We start from the raw sequence: 13,336 nt of genomic DNA, 5'->3' as shown, positions 1-13,336 counted from the left end.
CATCCAGTTTTGGTCGCCACGATGTAAAAAAGATGTGGAGACTCTAGAAAGAGTGCAGAGAAGAGCAACAAAGAGGATTAGGGGACTGGAGGCTAAAACATATGAAGAACGGTTGCAGGAACTAGGTATGTCTAGTTTAATGAAAAGAAGGATAGAAGTGTTCCAGTATCTCAGGGGTTGCCACAAAGAAGAGGGAGTCGGGCTGTTCTCCAAAGCACTTGAGGGTAGAACAAGAAGCAACTGGTGGAAACTAATCAAGGAGAGAAGCTATTTAGAACTAAGGAGAAATTTCCTGACAGAACAATTAATAAGTGGAACGACTTGCCTGCAGAAGTTGTGAATGCTCCAACATTGGAAATTTTTAAGAGGTTGGATAACCATCTGTCTGAGATGGTGTAGGGTTTCCTGCCTGGGCAGGGGGTTGGACTAGAAGGCCTCCAAGGTCCCTTCCAACTTTGTCATTAGTATTAGTATTATTTATTTATTTATTATTTATTTATTTATTTATTCGCATTTTTATACCGCCCTATCTCCCAAGGGACTCAGGGCGGTTTACAGCCTGATAAAAAACATACATATAAATACAGAATAAAACATCAATTAAAAAACTTATTAAATAAGGCCGAATATTTAAAATAGCAATAAAAGTAATAAAACCCCAATTAAAACCAAATTCAAAATTTAAAATTCTAGTCCAGTCCTGCGCAAATAAACAGATGTGTCTTAAGCTCGCGGCGAAAGGTTCGAAGGTCAGGAAGTTGGCGAAGTCCTGGGGGGAGTTCGTTCCAGAGGGTGGGAGCCCCCACAGAGAAGGCCCTTCCCCTGGGTGTCACCAGTCGGCACTGCCTGGCTGACGGCACCCTGAGGAGTCCCTCCCTGTGAGAGCGCACGGGTCGGTGAGAGGCAATCGGTGGCAGCAGACGGTCCCGTAAGTAGCCCGGCCCTATGCCATGGAGCGCTTTGAAGATAGTTACCAAAACCTTGAAGCGCACCCGGAAGGCCACAGGTAGCCAGTGCAGTCTGCGCAGGAGAGGTGTTACATGGGAGCCACAAGGGGCTCCCTCTATCACCCGCGCAGCCGCATTCTGGACCAACTGGAGCCTCCGGGTGCTCCTCAAGGGGAGCCCCATGTAGAGAGCATTGCAGTAATCCAGACGAGATGTCACGAGAGCGTGAGTGACCGTGCATAGGGCATCCCGGTCTAGAAAGGGGCGCAACTGGCGAACCAGGCGAACCTGGTAAAAAGCTCTCCTGGAGACAGCCGTCAAATGGTCTTCAAAGGACAGCCGTATTAGGATTAGGATTAGGATTAGGATTAGGATTCGGATTCGTATTGGAAGATTGACACCATATCATCCCTAGTACTTTTCATTAGACTAGACTTACCAAGCTCCCTCAAGTTTGAAGAGGGCATCAGAGCTCTAGGCCATCATAGTATCCTCACAGTTCCCTCTCCCTAGAACGAGCAATACGGTGGCTGTAACCTCCGTCAGATGACCATCATGGAGGCCTTGGAGTTGCTGGACCATGTGGTGGACGAATCGGACCCCGATGTGGACTTCCCCAACTCCTACCATGCCTACCAGACAGCAGAGGGCATTCGGGAGAAACATCCTGAGAAAGGTGAACTCCTTGATTAGACCGATAGTCCCTACCTAGATGCAGAAGATAACAATTGTAGGAGGCTGTTTGGGGTCCTGCAGAAATTAGAAGGATCAAATTATTTGGGTGCCAGGTCATGTCTAGTTTCCAATTCTGAGAGATGATGGAGTCCATCACCCATAATTCCCCATCTATTACGGCAAAAGATACTCTGGGACCAGTGGTAACCATTGAGCGATGCCATTTCTATGTGTCTTCAACACATGATGACCTCAAGCAGAGCAGAGATGTTTTCTGAGGAGCCACCAGCACTCCTTGCTGTCACAGGAGAGGACAATGTTCAGCTGGCCCTTTCTGCATATTCCTCCTCACCCTCCAGATCTTCCACATAGCTAAGTCCTGCTCTGATCCTAGCATCAAGAAGTTCCATGAGGCACCGGGTCTAAGTTGATGCCCCAACTGAGGTCGGAGGGACCTGTCAAGGGACTGAAACAGATTCTCACTCTCTCTGGTCCCACCCTAGATTGGTTCCACCTGGTTGGACTGCTCCATGATTTGGGGAAGATTTTGGCCCTGTCTGGTGAACCACAGGTGAGATGAAGGACAAGGGGCATGGAAGAGAGTCAACACTTCCAGGTCCTGCTCCGTAATACCGAGTGTTTACATTATGGGGCAGAAAAATGAGGATTGTGCTCAGGAATGGGTGAAGAACCTAAAGCAGGGGTCTCTAACCTTGGTCCCTTTTAAGACTTGTGGACTTCAACTCCCAGAGTCCCTCAGCCAGCAAAGCTGGCTGAGGAACTCTGGGAGTTGAAGTCCACAAGTCTTAAAGGGACCAAGGTTGGAGACCCCTGATCTAAAGCATCTCTAATTGATACACATTGAGGAATCACTAAATCAAGGGTCTCCAAACTTGGCAACTTTACGACTTGTGGACCTCAACTCCCAGAATTCTTTGGCCAGCCGAGGAATTCTGGGACTTGAAGTCCACAAGTCTCAAAGGGGCCGAGTTTGGAGACCCCCCTGCACTCAATGAAATAGTGTTTCATTGCACACTTACTGAGGATAGGAAAAAATGGGGTTCGGTCCAAGGACAACGCTATCAAATAAAGAGGAACCGAGGTGTGATGGGGTGTTCTGACCTTAGTTCTTCCTACAGTGGGCTGTGGTGGGAGACACGTTCCCAGTGGGTTGCAAGCTGCAGGACTCCATCGTTTTCAAGGACTCCACCTTCCATGACAACCCGGATACAAGAAATCCTCTGTACACGTAAGTTCTTGCTTGACTTTGCTTTGAGGCCACCCTTGGATGGATGTCGAGGTCTACAAGGTAGGTGTTGTGTCTGCGCCCCCCGAGCCGGCCCTCCTGCCAGAAAGTGACTTGGACAGTGAGGGGGAAGGGCCGTCAGGACTTACCTTGGGAGCACCGGCTTCCCTGGCTCAGCTCCAGGAGCCAGAAGCAGGCCAGGTGGAAGAAATAATCAGGCCTCCATCCCCTGACTCTTCCCCCCACCAGGCCATGCCTGCAGACCAAGCTGACAGCAATCAGGCTTGATTGAGCCCTAGGTTTCGTAGGCAGGAGAGGAGGGAACAACAGAAGCAAGGGTGGGGCAGGCCTAGGAAGTGCTGAATCATGGAGCCACACCCCACAGGATATAAAAGGCAGCAAGAGCTGCTGTGTCTCTTTGTAACAGGCAAATCCACTGATTGACTAGAGCTGAAGTTTGTGACTCACCAGCGTCGTGGAAGATAATGAGGGCAGACACTGGCTCTTTTGCCGCCAGAGCTGATAGTCCCGGATAATTAAGCCATCATTCGGATGGAGGCAGAGGAGGACAGAACAGTAGGGCATGTGGAACCAAGATCAACAATCGTTTGGCTCTTAGTCTCTCTGGTCCTCCTTCCACTGCTGCCTCTCCATCTCTGATGGAAGACCTTATCTGCTGAGGTATCTATGGGGATTCTCAGTCATCCATCGGGTCCTGGTTGTCCCAAAGGTATTTTTTCAAGAGGCAACTGGACTTTCTGGTTTTTCTTTGAAGACGTTTCGCTTCTCATCCAAGAAGCTTCTTCAGCTCTGACTGGATGGTGGGGAATGGTAACACAGATAAAACACCCAGACATAAACTGAGCAATGTGGTATATGCCATACAATGCAGTGAGACATGTGTAGATCTGTACATTGGGGAAACAAAACAACCACTTCACAAACACATGGCACAACATAGAAGAACAAAGCCATCAGGACTAGATTCAGTAGTCCATCTGCATTTAAAAGACAAAAGCCACTCTTTGGAAGACAGCAATGTCCACATTTTGGACAGAGAGGACCGCTGGTTTGAAAGAAGGGTCAAAGAAGCCATCTATGTCAAAGTTGAGCAGCCCCTCTCTTAACAGAGGGGGAGAGATACGACATCATCTATCTCCACTCTACAACACAGTCCTTTCAACAGTTCCAAGAAGGCCCCACACCCATTTGTACCATTCAGGTGACCCTGAGGACACAGATAAATCTCCAAGTGGCCTCAACAACTCTCAACGAATGCAAATGACCAGCTGTCTGCAAGGAGTATAAATCCTTCCATCTTCCACCATTCAGTCAGCGCTAAGGAAGCTTCTTGGATGAGAAGCGAAACGTCTTCAAAGAAAAACCAGTTGCCTCTTGAAAAAGCACCTTTGGGACATTATCTGCTGAGGGTTACTACCAATTGTACCAGTGACTATTCTGCATCTCCTTGCACCTCCAGACCAGGGATCTCCAACCTTGGCAACTTTAAGACTTGTGGACTTCAACTGCCAGAATTCCTCAGCCAGCAAAGCTTTGTGGACCTCAACTGCCAGAACTCTGGGAGTTGAAGTCCACAAGTCTTAAAGCTGCCAAGGTTGGAGACCTCTGCTCCAGACTCGTGACCTTCTTCAAAATGCCAATTAGAGATACTGGCTCTTCTTGAATTTTCCCTCTCGCTAAAACTTCCAGGGGAAGGAACAGGGACGCGGTGGCTCAGGGGCTAGGATGTTGAGCTTGTCGATCGAAAGGTCGGCAGCTCAGCGGTTCGAATCCCTAGTGCTGCCGTGTAACGGGGTGAGCTCCCGTTACTTGTCCCAGCTTCTGCCAACCTAGCAATTCGAAAGCAGGTAAAAAATGCAAGTAGAAAAATAGGGACCACCTTTGGTGGGAAGGTAACAGCGTTCCATGCGCCTTTGGCATTGAGTCATGCTGGCCACATGACCACGGAGACATCTTCGGACAGCGCTGGCTCTTCGGCTTTGAAACAGAGATGAGCACCGCCCCCTAGAGTCGGCAACGACTAGCACGGATGTGCGAGGGGAACCTTTATCTTTACCTTAAAGCTTCCAGACCAAAGAATTTCCGCTTAGACGTTCTCTCTTTTTACCTCCTCAGGACCAAGTATGGGATGTATCTGCCCCACTGTGGCTTGGAAAATGTCCTGATGTCCTGGGGCCACGATGGTAAGCCTTCCACTGCACTTCTCAAAGAACACACACAAACATACAACAACCCCTAAGTGTAAGCGAAAACAAATCCCTGTTTGTCTACAGACGTTCTCAATCCAAGTTATGGTTGTTCCAAAGTTGTAGGTGCTCCATCGCTGGAGGCTTTCAAAACAAGACTGGGCAATCTTTTATCCGAAACAATATAGGCCCTAGGGTCTCCTTCTCAAGCAGGGGGCTGGACTAGAAGACCTCCAAAGCCCCTTCCAAGTTGGTTAGTCTATTCAAAGTAGCAGAAGGACGAATGAGCAGTGAAGGAAGCAGTTGAAGCCAGATTGGAACTTCTGCCTCCTCTGATTTGGCGCTCTTCTCATGCCACAAAATTGGAGGGATTATGGGCGTTGAAGTCCAACTTACCTGGAGGTGGCCACGTTGGCTGGCCTGGATGCCGTTTGCAGTTCTGCAAATAACTCTCTATCTTTTCTTTCTTTTCTTTTTTCTACCTGCTCCAGAGTACATGTACCAAGTGATGAAGAAAAATAAATTTGCTCTTCCGGAAGAGGTAAGAGACTGAGAAGACCGGTCTACTTCCTTGTTCTCCTTGGGGTGCAAATGTGGGGGGGGGGGGCAAACCCCCACCGTTTCTTTTGTCTTGGGAGGGATTTCCAGGGTGCAATCTGAATTTGAGTCTCCAGCTGCCTTCATGGCAGTTGATTGGCCTCGCTCGAGGTGGGGGACTGTGAAATTATGTTTTTGGAGATATAACCTTCTCCTGGTCCAGGTTAACCTATCATAGGTTCAGGGGTGGGATTCAGCCAGTTTGGGAAAACCAGATGCTAATGTTGTGTCTGCGCCCCCGAGCTGGGCCCCCTGCCAGAAAGTGACTTGGAAAGTGAGGGGGAAGGGCCATCAGGACTTACCTCGGGAGCACCGGCTTCCCTGGCTCAGCTCCAGGAGCCAGAGGCAGGCCAGGTGGAGGAGATAACGAGACCTTCGTCCCCTGACTCTTTCCCCCCCCCCCGCCCCGGCCACGCCTCCAGATCCAGCTGATGGCAATCAGGCCTGGCTGGACCCTAGGTTTCATAGGCAGGAGAGGCGGGAACAACAGAAGCAGGGGTGGGATAGGCCTAGGAAATGCTGAGTCATGGAGCCACACCCCACAGGATATAAAGGCAGCAAGAGCTGCTGTGCCTCTTTGTAGCAGGCAAATCAACTGATTAACTAAGAGCTGAAGTACTGTTTTGTTCCTGGGTGACTCATCGGCGTCGAGGGAGATAACAGAGACACATGGCACACGCTAGTTTGCTGCCAGAGCTGATAGTGCCAGCTAATTAAACCATCGTTCGGACGGAGGCGAGGGGGGACAGAATAGCTAATTCTACATATGGTTCACCAAACGGGTAGTTGCAAGGACTGGCTGGCCCCACCCACCCCACCCTTCCCCACCCAGGAGTCTCCACACGGCCCATTTCGGATGCCAGGTAAGTGCAGAGCTTGTGCGGAGGCTCTGGGAGGGTGAAAAATGGGCCTCCCGGAAGCTCAGGATGTCTGGAAACGGGCCTGTTTCCAGCCTCTGGAGAGCCTCCGAAGCCCCTGGAGGCTGTTTTGGCCTTCCCGGAGGCTCAAGAAAGGCCACCAGAGCCTGGGGAGGGCGAAAACGCCCTCCCCCCCGCCATGGTGCAGGAGGCCAAGTAGGCCACACCCACCATGGCCACACCCACCCAACAACTTGACATAGAACCGGTTGCTAAAATGTTTGAATCCCATCCCCGGAGGTTGCTTTGATCTCATCCCAAAACTATCTGAAGGCCAAATATCAACAGAGATTCTCAATCATCCAGGTCATGGTTGTCCCAAAAGGTGCTTTTCCCAAAGACAACTTGATTTTTCCCCCCAAGTTTTTCTCTTGAAAAAGTTTTTGTCCGAGAAGTTTCTTCAATTCTCTTGTATTGGTGACCCGTAACCCTATCAAACGTCTGGTTCTAGTGGCGGAGAGTCACACTAACTGGATCAGAAACTACGTTTGGCGAATATATGGCCTCCACTCACCCCTTCCAGGCCAAAGTCCATTACTAGCTACTCCCTCGGGGTCTAGAGGGCCTTCAGCTCTTCAGAACTGAAGAAGCTTCTTGGATGAGAGGGGAAACGTTTTCAAAGAAAAAAATAAGAATCCAGGTATGTCCAATTGCCTTTTGGAGAAGCTCCTTTGGGATATCTGAAGGCCAAGATCTCAGATCTTCGAGCAAGAGAAGACGGGAATTAAGCCATCTTCAAGGGGACGGTGTTGTAAAAGTCCATAAATGTCCAAGATGGGACTTGAGGTCCCACTTCCTGCTTTGCGCAGGAGTTCAACTAAACAATCCCCAAGGATGGTCAAAATCGAGGACCTTGGAAGTCACAGGAGGCTTCGGGAGATGAGGAGTTGCACAGATGAAGTAGAGGTCCAGCAGAAAGAGGACAGCAGGATGTGGCCCAGCCAGCAGTTCTTGGTGCAAGTGTTGAGGTGCTGCCCATGATGCCAGAGGAGGCTCCGGAGACATGCCCTCTGCGCCAAAAATACGCCATTTTTTCTGTGGTTCTGTGGATTCCAGATCTTCCAACCCAACTAGACAGGGGTTGGTTGTACTTACCTTCGCTACCGGTTCGTTCTCGTAAACGTGCGCATGCTTTGCGCATGTGCATCGCTTCTGCGAATGCGCAAACAATCTGTGATGACATTCAGGCAGGTGGGGCGGAGCCTCTCGCCACCGCTACCAGTTTGCCCAAACCGGGGTGAACCGATAGTAACCGACCACTGCAACTAGAGTCATACTTCAGTAGGAATTGGCTCCATCTCAACCTACCCTCTAGCTGAGGATGCTAGTCCTTGACTTACAACAGTTGCATAGTGACCAGTTATGACAGACACCCCCCAAAAAGGAACTTATGACCCAGAATTAAAGTTCTGACAAATGCCTGCACCCCACTACCCAGGGACACACCATTACCCTTCCGACCACTTGCTTAGTGATGATTCAAGTTATGTAAAGGTAAAGGTAAAGGTTCCCCTCGCACATCTGTGCTAGACATTCCCGACTCTAGGCGATGGTGTTCATCTCTGTTTCAAAGCTGGAGAGCCAGCGCTGTCCAAAGACATCTCCGTGGTCATGTGGCCGGCATGACTCAATGCCAAAGGCGCACGGAACACTGTTACCTTCCCACCAAAGGTGGTCCCTATTTTTCTACTTGCATTTTTTACGTGCTTTTGAACCGCTAGGTTGGCAGAAGCTGGGACAAGTAATGGGAGCTCACCCCGTTACACGGCGGCACTAGGGATTCGAACCGCTGAACTGCTGACCTTTCGATCGACAAGCTCAGCATCTTACCCACTAAGCCACCGCGTCCCTAACAAGTTATGACAGATCCCCAAAAGGATATTTATGACCCAGATTCAATGTGTGCCTATCCGCCCCCAGCGGAGCACGGTTGCATTTTGAGTGCTTGGCATCTCCTTGCTGATGGGTCCAGGTGAGGGCAGCTGCTGGGCCGGTCTTTGCAATGTCTCTCCCCGCTTCCCCCAATCTCCTTGTTGCCTGCAGGCCTTCTACATGGTGCGGTTCCACTCCTTCTACCCCTGGCACACCGGAGGGGATTACATGCACCTGTGCAATGCCAAGGATCTCCGGATGTTACCCTGGGTGCAAGAGTTCAAGTAAGGAGCTCCAAGCCATGAATAGGGAAATGGAAAGACCAGGGATGGGAGAGGGAAGGAAACGTCAGCACAATTCTAGAACTATTAGTACTGCTTTGGTAAGGCCACCCGTGGAATATTGCACCTAGTTTTGGTCTCCACGATGTTAAAAGGAATGTGGAGACCCTAGAAAGAGTGCAGAGAAGAGCAACAAAGATGATTAGGGGCCTGGAGGACAAAACATACGAAAAACGGTTGCAGGAATTGGGGATGTCTAGTTGAATGAAAAGAAGGACCAGGGGCAACAGGAGAGCTCTGTTCCAATATTTGAGGGGCTGCCTCAAAGAAGAAGGGGTTGACCAATTCTCCAAAGCAGGGGTCTCCAACCTTGGCAACTTTAAGACTTGTGGACTTCAACTCCCAGAGTTTTGCTGGTTGAGGAACTCTGGGAGTTGAAGTCCACAAGTCTTAAAGTTGCCAAGGTTGGAGACCCCTGCTCCAAAGCCCCAGAAGGCAGGAGAAGCAGCAACGGATGGAAACTAATCAAGGAGAGAACCATAGAATAACAGTTGGAAGGGACCTTGCAGGTCACTTCTGCTGACTGCCGGCTCCCTGCAATTCGGCAGTTCAAATCTCATACCAGGTTCAAGGTTGGACTCAGCCTTCCATCCTTCCGAGGTCGGTAAAATGAGGAGCCAAATTGTTGGTGACTCTGTAAACCGCTTAGAGAGGGCTGTGAAGCGGTGTACAAGTGCTACCGTCTCCCCGAAAATAAGACATCCCCTGATAATAAGCCCAACCGGGCTTTTGAGCGCATGCTCTAAAATAAGCCCCCCCCCCTCGAAAATAAGCCCTCCCTGAAAATATTTAAATGCGTGTGCATCTAGTCTCTGCCATTTCTTCTGATTTCCTCCATGTGCCCCAAAATAATAAGGCCAAGCGTTTATTTTGGGGTTCAAAAAATATAAAACAGGGTGTTATTTTTGGGGAAACACAGTATTGCTAATCCAACCCCCTGCTGGAGCAGGAGTCTCTATACCAGGGTCTCAACCTTGGTCCCTTTAAGACTCTGGGAGTTGAAGTCCACAAGTCTTAAAGTTGCCAAGGTTGGAGACCTCTGCTCCAAAGCCCCAGAAGGCAGGAGAAGAAGCAACGGATGGAAACTAATCAAGGACAGAACCATAGAATAACAGTTGGAAGGGACCTTGCACGTCACTTCTGCTGACTGCCGGCTCCCTGCAATTCGGCAGTTCAAATCTCACACCAGGTTCAAGGTTGGACTCAGCCTTCCATCCTTCCGAGGTCGGTAAAATGAGGAGCCAAATTGTTGGTGACTCCGTAAACCGCTTAGAGAGGGCTGTGAAGCGGTGTACAAGTGCTACCGTCTCCCCGAAAATAAGACATCCCCTGATAATAAGCCCAATCGGGCTTTTGAGCGCATGCTCTAAAATAAGCCCCCCCCTCGAAAATAAGCCCTCCCTGAAAATATTTAAATGCGTGTGCATCTAGTCTCTGCCATTTCTTCCGATTTCCTCCACGTGACCCAAAATAATAAGGCCAAGCGCTTTATTTTGGGGTTCAAAAAATATAAAACAGGGTGTTATTTTTGGGGAAACACAGTATTGCTAATCCAACCCCCTGCTGGAGCAGGAGTCTCTATACCAGGGGTCTCCAACCTTGGTCCCTTTAAGACTCTGGGAGTTGAAGTCCACAAGTCTTAAAGGGACCAAGGTTGGAGACCCCTGCTCTAGTCCAAGCCACTATTCAGGTGAAACTCTGTACCATTTCAGACAAACGGTTGTTCAATCACTTCTTGAAAACTTCCAGTGTTGGGAGAATTCACAACTTCTGGAGGCAACATCTGTCCCACTGATTAATTCTTCTCACTAATGTCTGTAGGAAATGTCTCTAGTTCTTGGTTGCTTCTCTCGTTTTGTTTCCACCCATCGTTTCTCCCCCCCTAGAACTAAGGAGAAATTTCCTGACAGTGAGAACTATTCATCAGTGGGAAAGAAGTTGTGGGGGGCTCCGTCACTGAAGGTCCTTAAGAACAGAGTAGGCAGCCATTTGTCCAGAATGGCATAGGGTCTCCTGCTTGAGCTGGGGTGGGGGGGGGTGGACTAGAAGACCTCCAAGGTCCCTTCCAATTCTTGTTATTGTTAGACCAGAGTGGAGGAGGCCTTGCGATGCTCAACCTCAATCGTGCACCTTCAAGAAGACGTCTATGCACCAAGATTGCAGGTGCACAGCAGCTTGTTTGCTTACCAGATAACTTTTAATATTCATTTGCAATGATGATTTAATATTTGTCAAGTTTGTCCCCCTGCTGCAGCCTCCTTCCCTGCCCTTCACCCTCTGTCCTAGTCTTCTCCTCGCTGGTGGCCTCAGGAAGCGTTGGAGATCCCTGGAGGAAGATGTTGGCTTCTTTCTGGCTTATCAAAGCTTGCTCAGAAGGGACCCAACAGCAGTATGGCTTCAGGGTAACCGGGAGCCTTCCCTCTCTGCCCCCCACCTCTTCAATAACACCCCCCCCTTTGTGCCTCTCTTGCAGCAAGTTTGACCTCTACACCAAGTGTGAAGAGCTACCTGACCCGCAGCAGTTGAAGCCCTACTACGAAGGCTTGATAGCCAAGTACTGTCCGGGCCAACTGTCCTGGTGATGGCCTGGACCTCAACAGCGTTGGGCCCACTCTGCTCCAGCTTCTTCCTTGCAGCAGCAGCTGCCCTCCAGATGTGCTGGACCCCTACTTCCATCATCCCCCTCCCAGGAAGGACGTCTTTCTGGGTTCCATTTGAAGGATCAAGGGCTCCTGTGGTCCAATTGATGCTTGCTGTTATTTAACTGTTCAATCGTGTCCAATTCTTAGCAACTTTCAATTCTCCGCTCTATCCTGTCAATCGCAGTTTCCTTCCGATTATCGTTATTTTCAACTTTTGCATCAGTTTTGATGGTTATTAAGCCAGCCTGGTCTTTGCTCCCCCCCATTGTCTTCAGCCACTAACTCAGTGGTCCCCAACCCTTTGGCCACCAGGGACCAGTTCCGTGGAGTTTTTTCCCCGTGGATCGGAGGGGGACGTGGTTTCGTGTCCTGCCTGCATCCCATGGATGGAGTTTTACTCATTGCGTGCGCCAGTTTCTAGCATGCCGTGGCCCAGTGGCAGTCCGCAGACCGGGCGTTGGAGATCTCTGTACTAACCCTTCCTAGCATCACTTGACTTTTCCAAGGAATTTGCACTCGTGACCTGTCCGTAAATTGGACATAATCTTGTGATTTTAGCTTCTGCTTTTATATAATTCAGCACCTCCGCTCTGGCTTTCCAAGGCACGGGTAATCCTCAACTTACGACAACTAAACCCCAAATTTATGTCATTAAGGGAGACATTTGTTAAGTGAGTTTTGCCCCGTTTTAACGACCTTTCTCACCATGGTTGTTAAGTGAATCTGGGTTCCCTATGGACTTTGCTCCTCGGAGGGTCACAAAAGGGGAATTATGTGACCTCGGGACACTGCGACCGTCACAAATGCGAATTGGTTGTCTAGCATCCGAAAGTGAATCAGGTGACCCTGGGTCATAAGTCTGAAACACGGTCATGTCATTTTTTTCAGTGCCGTTGTAACTTCGGTCACTAAACAAACTGTCGTAAATCCAGGGCCACCTCTATTTTGTGCCACAAGTTCAAAGGCACCAATTCGATGCTTTTTCATGCCTTTTTAAAGTGATTAAATTTCATCCATGCCGACCCAGGAGTTTTATCTCAATATTAATAAAGTGTGATTGAAAAGATGTTCAGATCTTTTTTTGGCATCCAAGATTGGCAGGGGGTCTTCGGTCTTCTGCCCCCTGTAGAATCCAAACTGTGAGATTCTTACGACCAGCATGTATAGGAAGTCCTCGATATACGACTGTAATTGAGCCCCAAATTTCCACTGCCAAGTGAGACAGTTGGGAAATGTGTTTTGCCCCATTTTACGACCTTCTCGCCACAGTCGTTAAGCGAATCACTGAAGTTGTTAAGTGAGTCACACGGTTGTTAAGTGAATCTGGCTTTCCGGTTGTCTTTGCTCAGCAGGTCACAAAAGGGGACCCCGGGACACTGCGACCGTCGTAACTGTGAGTCAGTTCCCAAGCGTCTGAATTTTGATCATGTGATCCCGGAGATGCTGCAATGGTCATAAGTGTGAAAAACGGTCATAAGTGTGAAAAACGGTCATAAGTGACTTTTCCCAGTGCCCTTGTAACATCAAAAGATTGGTTGTAACAGCTGCAGTGATTCACTTTACAACGAGTGACAAGAAAGGTCATAAAATGGAGCAAAACTCACTTAGGTCTTGCTTAGCAACCGTGGTCGTAAGTAGAGGATTACCTCTTATCGTAAGTTGGTTCAGTCAGTGACAATTTTTGCACCGCTTCCCCTTTCGCGGCCCCAGCCCTCTCTCCACAAAGACAAGATAGTCCTCGATTTACAACAGTTCATTTAGTGGCCGAAATGACAGTAATGCCGAAAAAAGGGACTTGCGACCGTTTTTCACACTTACGACCTCTGCAGCATCCCCGTGTTCACGGGATCAAAATTCAGGCCCTTGGCATCTGACTCATATTTACGACGGTT

The 13,336-nt window shown here is 49.3% G+C and overlaps 1 protein-coding gene across 1 annotated transcript in view; it reads left to right on the top strand.

Annotated features, from left to right (window-relative positions):
* MIOX (myo-inositol oxygenase) overlaps nt 1-11,384 on the top strand; it is an 18,803-nt gene extending 7,419 nt beyond the window's left edge. Inside the window, exons 4-10 of the mRNA XM_058191713.1 lie at nt 1,461-1,623; nt 2,126-2,193; nt 2,762-2,871; nt 5,005-5,072; nt 5,567-5,616; nt 8,633-8,745; nt 11,276-11,384. Of these exons, the coding sequence (XP_058047696.1) occupies nt 1,461-1,623; nt 2,126-2,193; nt 2,762-2,871; nt 5,005-5,072; nt 5,567-5,616; nt 8,633-8,745; nt 11,276-11,384 (681 nt within the window). The remainder of the gene's footprint in view (nt 1-1,460; nt 1,624-2,125; nt 2,194-2,761; nt 2,872-5,004; nt 5,073-5,566; nt 5,617-8,632; nt 8,746-11,275) is intronic.
* Nucleotides 11,385-13,336: the final 1,952 nt, after the last annotated feature.

Source organism: Ahaetulla prasina, chromosome 7 (assembly GCF_028640845.1).
Source record: "Ahaetulla prasina isolate Xishuangbanna chromosome 7, ASM2864084v1, whole genome shotgun sequence".
Classification (NCBI taxonomy): domain Eukaryota; kingdom Metazoa; phylum Chordata; class Lepidosauria; order Squamata; family Colubridae; genus Ahaetulla; species Ahaetulla prasina.
Note: the sequence above shows the minus strand (reverse complement) of the source record. Positions and strands in the feature narration are given on the sequence as shown.